The 13,145-nt window shown below is 36.8% G+C and overlaps 2 protein-coding genes and 1 long non-coding RNA gene across 3 annotated transcripts in view; 2 read left to right on the top strand and 1 right to left on the bottom strand.

Annotated features, from left to right (window-relative positions):
• The window catches only part of LOC134751092 (uncharacterized), a 196,214-nt gene that overhangs the window by 166,888 nt on the left and 16,181 nt on the right, over window positions 1-13,145 (top strand). The gene's annotated exons all lie outside the window — the stretch shown is intronic.
• The window catches only part of LOC134750930 (calbindin-32), a 61,619-nt gene that overhangs the window by 38,414 nt on the left and 10,060 nt on the right, over window positions 1-13,145 (top strand). The window contains exon 4 of the mRNA XM_063686182.1: window positions 12,598-12,687. Coding sequence (XP_063542252.1) covers window positions 12,598-12,687 — 90 coding nt within the window. The remainder of the gene's footprint in view (window positions 1-12,597; window positions 12,688-13,145) is intronic.
• On the bottom strand, window positions 2,141-5,211 carry LOC134751081 (uncharacterized). Its single transcript, XM_063686424.1, has 3 exons — window positions 5,176-5,211; window positions 4,577-4,716; window positions 2,141-2,394 (listed from the first exon to the last, which is right to left on the bottom strand). The coding sequence occupies exons 2-3, from the start codon at window positions 4,714-4,716 to the stop codon at window positions 2,151-2,153; spliced, it is 384 nt and encodes a 127-aa protein (XP_063542494.1). The 5' UTR covers window positions 5,176-5,211; the 3' UTR covers window positions 2,141-2,150.

Consider the following 13,145-nt stretch of genomic DNA (forward strand, 5'->3'; position numbering starts at 1 on the left):
TAAAAAACGCCTTTGGCAATTTTTTTAATGAACAAATAAACAAATAGGCGGTATGTTACGATAATTGTTGTAATTTTTGTATTTTGATTATACCTAACGTCTATCACAAATACATAATTTTATCCCCTATTTCAGCCGCTTGCGGCGCTAAGCCTTTGTCCCAGCTTTATTTTATTTCCCCAAGTGTCGGATAAAGCGTCTATTGACGGAGCTCGGAAACCGATACGCAATGTAACTCTACCTTTAGTAAAGCTCGACGAAAGCGATATACAATGAAACGAGCTGATGGCAAATAACACGTGATACTTTTATAGCGCTACTAAGAACTACTGTATTCTATTCTATTCTATTTTGTATTTGTACTAGATTTCGCACGACTTATGTATGTATGTATGTATAAACTCTTTATTGTACAAAACACAGAACACAAATATGGCACAGAAATAGGCAGTACACAGGCGAACTTATCCCTTTAAGGGATTTATTCCAGTTAACCATTGAGTAGATGAGATTTGATGAAGAACGGTAGACAAATATAGCACTGCGTACAATAGACTAGAGGAAAGTCAATAAATTTATAAAAGAGGGCGAAAATAAATAAAATAATATAAAAATAAGAAGTAACAGTATAACAAATATATATATCGCACTATATCGGGAGTCGTGGAAGACAAGGGGAGAGGCCTTTGCCCAGCAGTGGGACACCATAATAGGCTAGTAAAAAATATATGATACCTACGTTATATATAATACCTATAAACACACAGGGATACAGGGATTTTGTTATTTCTGACCTTACTCAGAGAGTATTAGGTATATGCAACTGTTATACATACTATGGCGCTAAGTAGCCAACCCCGAATATCGATCAAAATCATCTCTTCTAAAGTCGGACCAAGGTAATTCTGTGTGGCAATTGCAATGACATATTTCTATGAAAATGTCAAGTTTAACAATCAAACTTTTTTTCTGCTCAAATCCGTGCAAACAGACTGTATGAAATATGAATGTATGAAAAATTAATGGTTTTTTTTCGCATTTTCGGCGCTGGGTCCATAGTAAAAGTTGTTATATAACCTACTTACATATAAGTCTCGCAGAATTCGGTTTCTTTTTAATATTAAAAAAAAGTTATTATTCATAAGTAATTATAAAAACCAAAGATAAGTTCGCAGTCTATCTTGGCTTGTAATCGTAAAGAAATTAAGCAAAATGAAAATAAATAGGTTCCAAATATTATAAAATAGCTTACAGATGCAGTAACATTAAAGTTTAGTACGCTTTCTGGATCCAACTGCCAGAAAAATACGCATGTATTTCGAACATACGAATGTCAAAACCATAAATTGTCATTTTTAAGCAGAATCTGCAACAGTGTACCGCAAATTTGGCACCGGACCGGTTTCCAAGCAATTTAAACTTTAAATTTTACACAGTGTTCAAAGAACAGTATGAAATTTACGTTATTTAAACAAATTTGATGCTTTTGGATGCTGCAAGACAAGCGCGGACGTGAAACCATGAAAATGTCGAAAAACGGACTAAGATCATTTTCGCGTAGCTGCATGAGATATATGTAACTGCCCATGCTGATCTACTTATGAGTCGAGCCCAACGCTAAGTGTCAAATGTTATAAACAACCACTAAATCAAAATCAAACCTACATCTCTAAACCGTTTCAGACCGATCCGCTAAGAACTTTCTACAAGTTCTTAGCGGATCGCGCATTGTAACGACAAAACAGCGTTTTTTTACTTCGACGGGTTACTGTTTCAAATCTTTGTAGTATGAACTAGAAGTCACGGTCACTGGCTATTTGCCTGATACAGCTGTACTAGGAACTGCATAGTTTTCAACTTTCTCAATCCTCCGTCCAAATCTAAAAGCCGAAGCTGTCTCACTTTTGCATATAAAAATAAATTCTTAACTTATAGATATACATTTATTTGTACATTTTTAGGCATAGTCGAGATACTTAGTTTCACAAATTAGTTTATCAGAATGCAATTTACTGTTTGTACCTTGAAGATTAACAAACTGGGCTTACTATACAATACTTTAATAAACGGGAACCAATAAAAATCTGTATCTTTTAGCTAAACAAAAAAAATAGGTCTATTTCTGATTCCACCTTCACCTAAATATAGATCTATCGACCCCAAATATCGATCATATAATAATACCCATAACCCCTCAAAGACTGGAAACTTATGGTCACATCGGGATAGCCCAGACCGCCACTTCTGATCCAAGTGCTAGAACATTGCTTGTAGTAGCCCTGTTGTGTGACATAGATGGCTGATATCCTGGTCCTGGTGTCGCCTCGGTACTCTCGGTAGACGAAGTTTTCGAACTGTATGGTGTTGGCTACTGCGGGTTTGTATACGTACGATCTGAAATTACAAGTTTTAATTAAAAAAAACAGTATTTCTTTACAATCGGTCATATCATGCGATCGTGTATGATTTTTTGTTTTATTTTTTTGTACCTATAATTGGGTCAGACCGCGGTAATCGATAATACAAGTGCAAAAAAAATACGAATAGCCATACTAAAATATAAAATTTACAAACCCTATATTTTCATAACCACACAAACAAAACTCAATAGGTAAGTATGTGTTGCCTTCATCTGTGTTGGTAAACGCATTTATTTCAAATTTGATGATGCTATTGATGTTCATGAACAATAATTTCTTGTAAAAGTGATAAATATAATAATAATAAATAGTGATTGTTATGAATTAACCTTACATTTTTTTATTTAAATCAACTTGTCACACTCGTTACAGGTAATATTAATTTATAAAAAAACAGCCATTTTTTATCTTTAAACCATAGAAATAAAATAATAATTTCTTTTTTAACACATTACTTATGATTAAGTACGAAAAAGCTCTTTAAATTGGCTAGACGTGCATATTACGTAACAATAGGTTGTGATACGTGTAATAATTGACGTCACACCCGTCACATGACTGAACAGTCATATCTTTATTTGTAAATAATTGTATACATTTTTTTCTTATAATTGCAATGACAATTATACAAAAGTGAAGCAATCGTGTAATTTTTTTTAATGTAAAAACTCTTTATTTACATACATTCGTGTAATTAACCATACTGATAAATATTCATAATCATAAAGTTAGGAGCCAATGTCACACCTGTCACCGCGAACTGACCCATGCCAAATTTCAGTTGTAAAACAAGTATCCAACCAATGTTTAGACATCAGCTTAAAAAGACACTGACACAAGACGTTTAGGTACGTTTTAGGTAGCAGAATGACTTCGTAAGTCTAACACAAAACACAATAAGTTTATTTTTGTAAGTTAACATCGTACGATGAATAAAGGTCGTTACTGGAAAAACGGCACCATTGAAAGGAGAGATGTAGATGGTCAACACCTAGACAAGTCAAAGGGCTCGCTTTTCTTTGTATCATCATTACGTAGCAAATTAAGTAGACTGAAATTCGCCTCCAGCGTCAAATGTAAATGAGATAACCTACATCCCTTCAAAACTAAGGATATATCCCGTCACTCAAACGTTTTGCTGCGTCACAGTCCTTTATTACAAGATCGCGGTATTACGGAAAATCCAATTTTCTATTGAATTCGAACCAACATATATATTAGGTACTTAATTTTAGCAGTTTTTTTTTTTGACGGCGGAAATAATTAGCCACGAGCCAGATTCAGATTAAGGTAACAACATACGTTTTTGATCTTATTTTGATATTTTGATAAGACTTTGAAGAATTTCTCGTTCTGGCTAGAAAAAGATCTAGGTCTAATTATGAATGAGTCGTGCACTCGTGCGTGCGATGCATGCCAATCACCAAGACGAAATACGATCATCAAGGTCGTGTCAAAACCAGATTAAAACCATAACAAATTGTGAAATTGGATTCGACCTCCAGACTATTTTTGTCACACGTGGCAAAAATGTTGCAAATGCGATGTATGTGTCCCTGGAGGGAGTGAGTATTGTATTCTTTGCTCGAGGGTCTGTGTATTTTCCGAACCTGCTTCACAAAGTGACAGGCGACAGGTGACAGTGACAAGGAATAATTTTATCTACTGCACACGATAAATGCGACATCTTAATGCTAAAATGGCAAAACTAGATAGAGTACCTGAAAGCATGTTTGCGAGCGTATAATAAAATGAGATTCCCGCGTTATGTTTGTTTAAGGCCAAGCGCGCACTACGATTTTAGAATCGCGCTATAATTATTTTTTTCTCGTATATGGGCGCACTGCATATAAACATAAATATACGTTGCATTTCTGCGGCAAGATTAGGCACACAGATACTTAATCCCCTAACTGGATGCAAAGTTGAAACTTAGGAGGTACGAAGAAAAAGGTATGGATCACTGTTAGGACTTCTACGTGTACGAAATGATAATTCTAAAAGTGCAGATCAGAATATGGAATATGTGAAATGACATTGGGTTCTTTGAGAAGCGTGTATTCAGGGTTCCCAATGTTTGGCAGCGTATAAGTGGCTTTTTCAATGTTGCTTATGTCCATAGGCGACAATGACTGCTCCCCATTAGACCTAATTACCTGGAAAGCAGCCGGTCGCCGGGGTAAATACCGCCGATGTTAATGTTGTTCCGTGCCGCCGCGCTCTTATCCTGCTTATCCACCAAAACAGCGCTCTGAGCGATCACGGCCAGTGCCAATAAACAGAATAGGGTATTCATCTGAAAATATAGGAATTAAAGATTATTGACAGATGTTATCTAGGTATGCCTTTATTTTAACCAACTTCAAGAAGCGAGAGTGATTGTTTTTGTTAGTATGATGCGATCGAACTTTCGGTTAACATTTAGGTTTCGACAGTTTTCGGCGTAAAATCATATGTTTCGGCCAAAGGGTCGGCTTCTGCCGAAACTAGAGTAAAACCGAACCATCGGTTTCGTAAAAAAAAACAGGTTTCAGTGGGACACTAGTTAAAAATTATATGCAAACTTGAATAAAAGCGAATTTTTATTTTATAAATAGGAATCTTTTTGATTTCCGATTATTATGGGACCGAAATTGCATAGGTAAAACAATCACCGCAGCCGGAAAAGTTGCAATATTTGATTACAAAAACACTAACTTACAAACATAGGGATATTTAAAAGTAAATAAAATCTTACAATAAGAACCAAACTCACTTTGCTTTTTTAAGAAATCCTTCAATATACGCTACTGGTATTGTTTAGTTTTGATAAACCGGCTCTTAGGACAGTTATATACATAGTTTGACAACTGATAAGACTGTACTATCACTGATTCGGAGAAGTGATGGTTTACAAACATCGCATGACTGAACTTGACACAGATTAATTTGGAGAAGTGTTTTGTATAAAAATCGCTTGAAAATATATTATTATTATTATTACGAGCCTATTGTGTCCCACTGCTGGGCAAAGGCCTCCCCCCTCTTCTTCCACTCCTCCCGGTTTTGAGCTACATCTGGCCAGTCGCTCAAAAAGGAGTCCAAGTTATCCCGCCATCGCCGACGAGGTCTGCCGGATCCCCGGTTTGACTCATGGGGCAGCCACTCTGTGGTTATTTTGGCCCACAAGTCATTCGGCATGCGGCAGACATGACCAGCCCAGTCCCACTTTAACTTGTCCGCTTTCCGAACAAATAAATAATAATTTATGTATATAATTTATGTATATTCTCAAATATAACGCTCTTAAAAGTGAACTTATGGTTTTTAAGTCTGGGACGAAATGTCCATCTGTTGTACCGCCGTTATATCTAAATGGCACACCCCTTAAACGAGTGACATGTGTCAAATATTTAGGCCACTTAAACTTTTAGTCGATGAAAATCTGCGTGACGACGCAGATATAGATAGGGAACGTAGGGCGCTGGCGATAAGAGCGAATATGATAGCACATAGGTTCAGAGGTTGTACAGCTCAGGTCAAAATAACTCTCTTTAGAGCCTACTGTACCTCTTTTTATACCTGCAGCTTGTGGGCTAATTATTCGCAAAGATCGATCAGCGCCCTTCGGATACAGTTCAACAACGCCTTCAGGGTGCTGTTGCGTCTGCCTCGCTTCTGCAGCGCGTCAGGCATGTTCGCGGACGCGCAGGTAGACGGTTTTCTTGCCACAATAAGAAAGCGCGCCGCCGCGACGCGTGGCAGAGTGCTTGGCAGTAGCAACAGTATCCTGAGTGTGATAGCGGGTAGGGTCGATAGTCGCTATATGCAGCACTGGTCGAGCCTGCATCGTTCCCTAGCTAAGTATGTATTGTAGTTGTAGATATCTAGTAAGTTAAATAATAATTGTATCTAACATAGTTTTAAGTTCCTGCATGTTCGACTAACCTGTTATGGATTTATGTGGTCCGAAATAAATTATTTTTGTTTTATTTTTTATTTTATTTATTTATTTATTATATTTATTTACATATCCTTAAACTTTCTGCCTCGCACAGCTAAACCGTGGAATGAACTGTCGCCTGCGGTATTTCCGGTTTACATTCAAACCTTCAAGAAACGAGTACTTACATCCCCTCTGGTGCGGCGGTTGTTGGGTGTCCATGGGCGACGGTAATCGCTTACCACGAGGCGATTCGTCGGCTCATTTGCCTTCTAACTATATCATAAAAAACCCTTACCCTTATATTTTTAAAACACTTTTTTTTAAAACATGGGACTGATTTTTTTCTCCTGATATAATTTTGCATAGCTTGGGCAGCAAGTATGTGCACCTGTGTTACGACGTAATCCACAAGTTGGTATAAAAATATATTGGACAGCTTTGATCGGGATATAAATATAAAGAATCACTGGAAACCGTCAGTTTGGTGTTTCCGATTGAATTGTCGGCGATTTATGGCGCCATACTTCCTCATCGGGCGTTCAGCGTGTGACGGGCGATAAATAAACCGTCAAGCGCGAGTCGGACACACACCATCAGTTCAGTAAAATGATCTTCATCATTCATCGTTTTCCTTGCGTTGTTCCGGCTTTTTGCCACGGCTCATGGGAGCTTGATAATTAATCACAAGAATTGGCGTATTAGGCACTAGTTTTTACGAAACTGCCATTTGACCTTCCAACCCAGAGGGTTAACTAGGCCTTAGGTTGGGATTGGTCTGGTTTCCTCGCGATGTTTTCATTCACCGAAAAGCGGCTGGTAAATATCAAATGATATATCGTACATAAGTTCCGAATAACTGATTGGTACGAACCGGGGTTTGAACCCGCAAACTTTTGGATTGTTTTTCTGAGAGAGAAAGGGAAATAACATAACAGTATCTATTGACATCTCAAAAAAAACAGTACAAATCACAAATATTAAATTAGAAGTAACACTGTGGTTTTATCACTAAACCTTTTTATTTCCCTCTCAGCATAAAATTTCCAACAGAAGAAAGATGTAATACGCCCTTTTATCTTAAATGTCCGTTTCGCGTGCTCAAATACGCGCAAAAACGCTAAACGGCCTGGTCAAATAATCACAGCTATACATCTCCGTTGCTGACACACGCAGCGGCTGCGCTTGATGGATGATTCCGAGATTCCGGGCCGCTGGGATCACGTGTCAGCAGATTCAACTGATACTTCTGTTGAGGCTATTAATTATAAATTCGCAAACATAACATGTGAACATCATTAATAATAAAGGCCACTTTGCCTGTTATTACTAATAATAACTTATTAGCTACAGGGTAATGATTTTTGTCTATATTGTTAAGTATGCTTAGTCCCATTTTTACATAGTGTGGGTTGGGTCGATCTCTGTAACATTAACCACAAATATATGTATGTATATGTTTTGTGCATTGGTGTTATGATGCTGATCTTTTAGATATATAATAGTATACAATTTGACGCGGTTAAGATAAAAATTTAATTGATAATTTTTAAAATTATTTTAACAGAGTATGTACCTATTATAACCAAAGCAAATCGACAAGTCGACAAGGAATTTTGGAACACTTATTAAGTGATAAACGGAAGCGGATTAAGCCCCAAGTGAACGTTCTGTCCTTCATTATCTGTGTCAGAATGAGACAACAGTAATGATCTACTTTGTGCTAATATTATTCTGTTATCTATTGATCTATACTGTAAATAAATAACTCTATTTTAATGTAGATTATATCCTTTCTTTGGAAATAACTTGTACCTAGAGACACCTGTTGTTTACGTGATAGACATAAGGAAAATAACTGATAAATAGATATAAATGTTTAAATTATTTGATAACTATGGAAAAGCTAATCCGAGTCACTATCATTCATACGAAGATGTGCAAATTGTGTAACTTCCTGCCTTGCACAGCTAAACTGTGGAATGAACTGCCTCCAAAAAGAGCGTACTCCCATCTTCAAGCTCGTATAAAAATAAGATCAGAACCGTAACAAGTAGTTAAATCGGAATCGGGCTCCCGTTCGGGTTTTTTTATTTATTAATTCTTACAAATATACACAATTACTTATTATAAGTGTTATTTATTATTTTAATGTTAATTGTATTTTTAATCGTAATGTTGTAATGTTATATATGAGCTAAATAGCTTGAAATAAATGAATTTTAATTTTCGAATTTAAACTATCGTGAGACATATTAACTTAACTAACATAGCGGTTTCACTCACGTGTTTTTAGTCACTCGCGCGACGTTTCGGAGAGCCTAGGTCTCCATTTTCAAGCACTAACAGTGCCTGAGTGAGTAACGGTAACGACTAAAAACACGTGAGTGAAACCGCTATGTTAGTTAAATTTTAATTTTAGTTAAAGTTTAATTAATTAATTAATACACAGCTTACTAAATATGGTTTCGCCAAACTGCTTGACACTTGACAGCAGCTTGAAGCTGCTTGTTCGCGTATTTGAATTAATATCAGTGACAAGCATAAAATTCGCTAAAGCTCGGTCAATTAATATAAGAGCTAATAGCAATAATACATCAAGTGAGAAATTATCCGCCTAATCAGGGCCCTGATCCTTAAACCCGGATTAGGAGATTAATCGCTTCTTTATAACATGCATCTGACCTTTGGTCAGTTGGGTATTAAATCAAAGTTGGCAAACAACTTTGGGTTTTGGAAAATTTATTTACTATATAGAAGTCTGACGAGAGTTTAAAAATTATCCCTCGTGTACACGTGTACATATAATGTCGTGCAAGATGTTAGAAATATAAAATATAGTTTTAGCTGATCAAAACGTTTAGTGACCAATCACAACTTTTTTAATGGCGGGAAAATGTTTATTGGATAATTTTCAAAACTGCGAGCGGGGTATATTTATGAAGGTGTAGCTTTTAGCGATAGGTAGGTACTTATGTGTCCGATAAGTGTCACTCACACAGGTCAGCCAACCATGAAGGATACAGCCGACAACGTTTGTATGGAAAAATCCTTCTCGTTGCCTCTTAAAGCTACATATTTATTTTAACTATTCCTACTAGTAGCAATATGTTATATGCGATATCACAGCTGCACAATATCTACGGCAATTTGTCCGTATACTGTCTGTATGGCGCGTCGCCAGTCGCCAAACATTCCTAGTCAGAGAGCCGACGATTTCATCGATACTTCATCTATCTGTTCAAGTTTCATTAATATCGTATCGTATCGTATGTTGTAACTAGGTGTTTTTGCATATTTTATCGACATTGAAGTTTTAGTTTGATGTTTGAGAGGCAAAATTGAGAACAAATCTTCTTCTTCCTAGCCTTATCCCATTTACTTGGGGTCGGCTCTCCTTATACGGCGTCGCCAGGAGCGTCTGTCCTGGGTCGTCTCTGGTGGTATTCTTTTTTCTTCAAGGTTCTTACAACATCTATCCATGTTGTCTTGGGCCTCCCACGATCCCTAGGCATCTCCTGGCCATACCATCGGAGTCGATTTACGGTGAGTTTTTCTTCGATTGGTCTTACTCTGAAACTGCCTCTAACGTGGATATTCTTAATATGAGAGTAAAAAATGATTTGTTCGTTAATATTAATACAAAAGACCTAGAGTTATAAAAATATAAAACATAGAAAAGAAATTGACATCACAGCAAAATGCTGGTGACTTGCAATGCTGGTTGTTTTTAGGGTTCCGTACCCAAAGGGTAAAAACGGGACCCTATTACTAAGACTCCGCTGTCCGTCTGTCCGTCTGTCCGTCCGTCTGTCCGTCTGTCTGTCTGTCTGTCACCAAGCTATATCTCATAAACCGTGATAGCTAGACAGTTGAAATTTTCACAGATGATGTATTTCTGTTGCCGCTATAACAACAAATACTAAAAAGTACGGAACCCTCGGTGCGCGAGTCCGACTCGCACTTGGCCGGTTTTTTTTTTCTATTCCAGTTTACTTATAATTTTGTTACCTACCTATTGTTAATTTTGTTACCGGTAGTCGAGGGTCTGTAGTAAGTACTCTATTATATTTAAATTATCATACAATGCAACCGGTTTGAATTGCTCTTATTTAGTCCTCGCAAATGTGATATTTTTCACGCTGTCTCTCGAACCAAGCGTTCGCAATTTTACTATATTGGTTCTGATTTTCAGAGCCCACTCGCTGAACATGACAAAAACCTTTAATTTGGTTACACAATATCGCTCCAGCTAGCGCTTATATTTTTTTTATACGGATTTTCGAACCAATTTTACAAAATTTCGTGTGGGAATACCTATTTGAAAACTGTGGAACTATTTTGAGCGGATCTCTCCGAACCAAAAGCTTGTTAAGAGCATAATATTTTTGACGCTACATTTTTAGTAGGTAAAGAATCCGTTTTTTTGCCGTCATTTTTTTGTGTATACTTTCAGTAGCCCGAGTCAAAATAATTTTCACCTCAGCAGCAAGCCTATTTTCGTTACTCCCTGGAGTTTTTTTCTGTATTATTCTGTGTAATTCGAAATACATTTTACCCTTTAATATGTTCTCACTACTAAGGTGAAAAATTATGTGTGCAACACGAGAGCAAAGTTTGTAATTTAGCACGAGCGATTTCGATGATAACATCAATCGTCGGCCAACCAGATTTTCTCTGATTAATCACGTTTACAAACATCACAGCAATACCGGAATATTTCTGAACATGATTAGAATATCATAAGCGAAATTTTTTATTTCGAAACGGAACGTGGCGACGGCTGCGTTCCGAGTTTAAAATTGCTTCCCATTCAAAATGGCGAACAACAATGGACGTGTTCAAGTCGCAAATGATAATTTAAAAGTGGGTTTTATACTTTTATGCTGGCTGAAATGAAAGGAGAAATTAGAATGCTTTTAAATTGGTGGTTTGCTTTAAAAAGATGTTTAGTTCCACTACACTCCGCTTTTATAGCCGGTCAAACAACTTTGTCAGTAGAAAAAGGCGCGAAATTTAAATTTTCTATGGGACGATTACCCGTCGCGCCTACATTTTTTAAATTTGCCGCTTTTTTCTACTGACGGAAATAGCCTGTCAGACTATAGTTATCAGATGCTTAAATTACATTTTGACATCAAACTCGGTGAATTCCGGTCGGTCGGTTGAACTTCAAAATGTCGATGGCGTCTCGAGAATATTTCTTTGTTTCTTACTCTATTATGTAGTGAACTAACGTAACGTGGAAGTGTGCAGCTAATGACGAATTTGTCTTGAAATGTATTTAACGATTCTTTATTCATCACCCGGCAAACCATCGTGGCTATTTGTAAAGTATAGTTATCACTTTACTAAAAGCAACTATATAACAACGTCATGCTCTATAAACACACTTGACATTGGCAAAATGATCATAAATTTAATTGAAGCCATATTTTAAAACAGAAGAATTGGAAACTCACCATTGAATGACTCGATAATCCGCCATAGACTAGGCACTAGACAGATAACCCGTCAATAACTTTTAAGTTTAAAATTTAAAAAAAACCCTACGCCATATATATATGCAAACAGAATCCATTTTATGCCAAAAATGCTTAAACACATTTTATAAAAGAGCTGATACTCTCCATACTGCTGGATCGATTTCTATGAAACATAGCTAAAAACTACCTTTCACGTAAAAGCTCTCTTTCACGTAAAAAACCGCATCGAAATCGGCCTGCGATACCATATATTATACAGACAGACAGACATTGGCGTCAAACATATAACCCTTCTTTTTGCGTTTTAAATTCATTTTAATTACATTTTGTCTTCCTAATGACCACTCGTTGAAAATTGATAGTTATAGTTATTTAATTAGGCAATCATTATCAGCTGTCTGTTATTATTATTGCTCTACAGACTCGAGCGGGCTTAATTAGTATCTTCACTTATTTCGGTTCTAAATAGTTATAATTGCTGTTTTGAAACTATATGGCTATAATTTTTGTCCGCCGTGTCCGGCGGCCGTATGGATGTAATATGTTTTATTCGGTTCACTGATGTAATAGCCCTTATGCCATTTCGTTATGTCATATGACCTTGAACGATGTCATACTAATTTTCCATCACTTACCCCTGAATGTAGCTTAACAGCTGCTTTCAAGGTTTCAGACATGTACTTTTATTATTAAATAATTTGATTAATAAAAATTAAAACTTTGTTAACCTGATTATATGTTATCTGAGGTTGTTTTTTTTTTGTTTAAGGCGGTGTCCGATTCCATGTTAGTGGAGCTGAAAGCATGTTTCATGGAGGCCTACGATGACAACCAAGATGGAAAAATCGATATACGAGAGGTATTTATAATATTTTTCTATACAACAAAATTGGAAAAATTCATACTGATGATAGTGGCGGCCTCTGAGGCACCAGCCCACCGCTTTATCGACTGAGCTACCGAATCTTAGTTGATTGAGGCGCATCTTTCCACCATATCCTTCTCATCAAATAACTATTAAAATATCTCGTTATATTTTTATTATATACCGTCTTAGGGATTATTTTGTAGATCGTTGAATATAGACCCCCATGATTCTTTATGACACTCGTTGAGAGACAGTCCGAGAACGAGTGTCTCCTGCTACACCCTTACTACTACTCCCTTCCTCTCCCACTCTATCCATCTCTTATACTGCTCCCTTCTTGTCTCGCTCTTACTCTTCTCGCCTTTCTCCGATTGGGTCGGTTATTTACTGAGACTCTCGGCGAGAAACTTTCGACGAGTGTGAACAGCCGGCATTACTTTCCACTTCAA

This window comes from Cydia strobilella, chromosome 21 (genome assembly GCF_947568885.1).
Source record: "Cydia strobilella chromosome 21, ilCydStro3.1, whole genome shotgun sequence".
NCBI classification, from domain to species: Eukaryota; Metazoa; Arthropoda; class Insecta; order Lepidoptera; family Tortricidae; genus Cydia; species Cydia strobilella.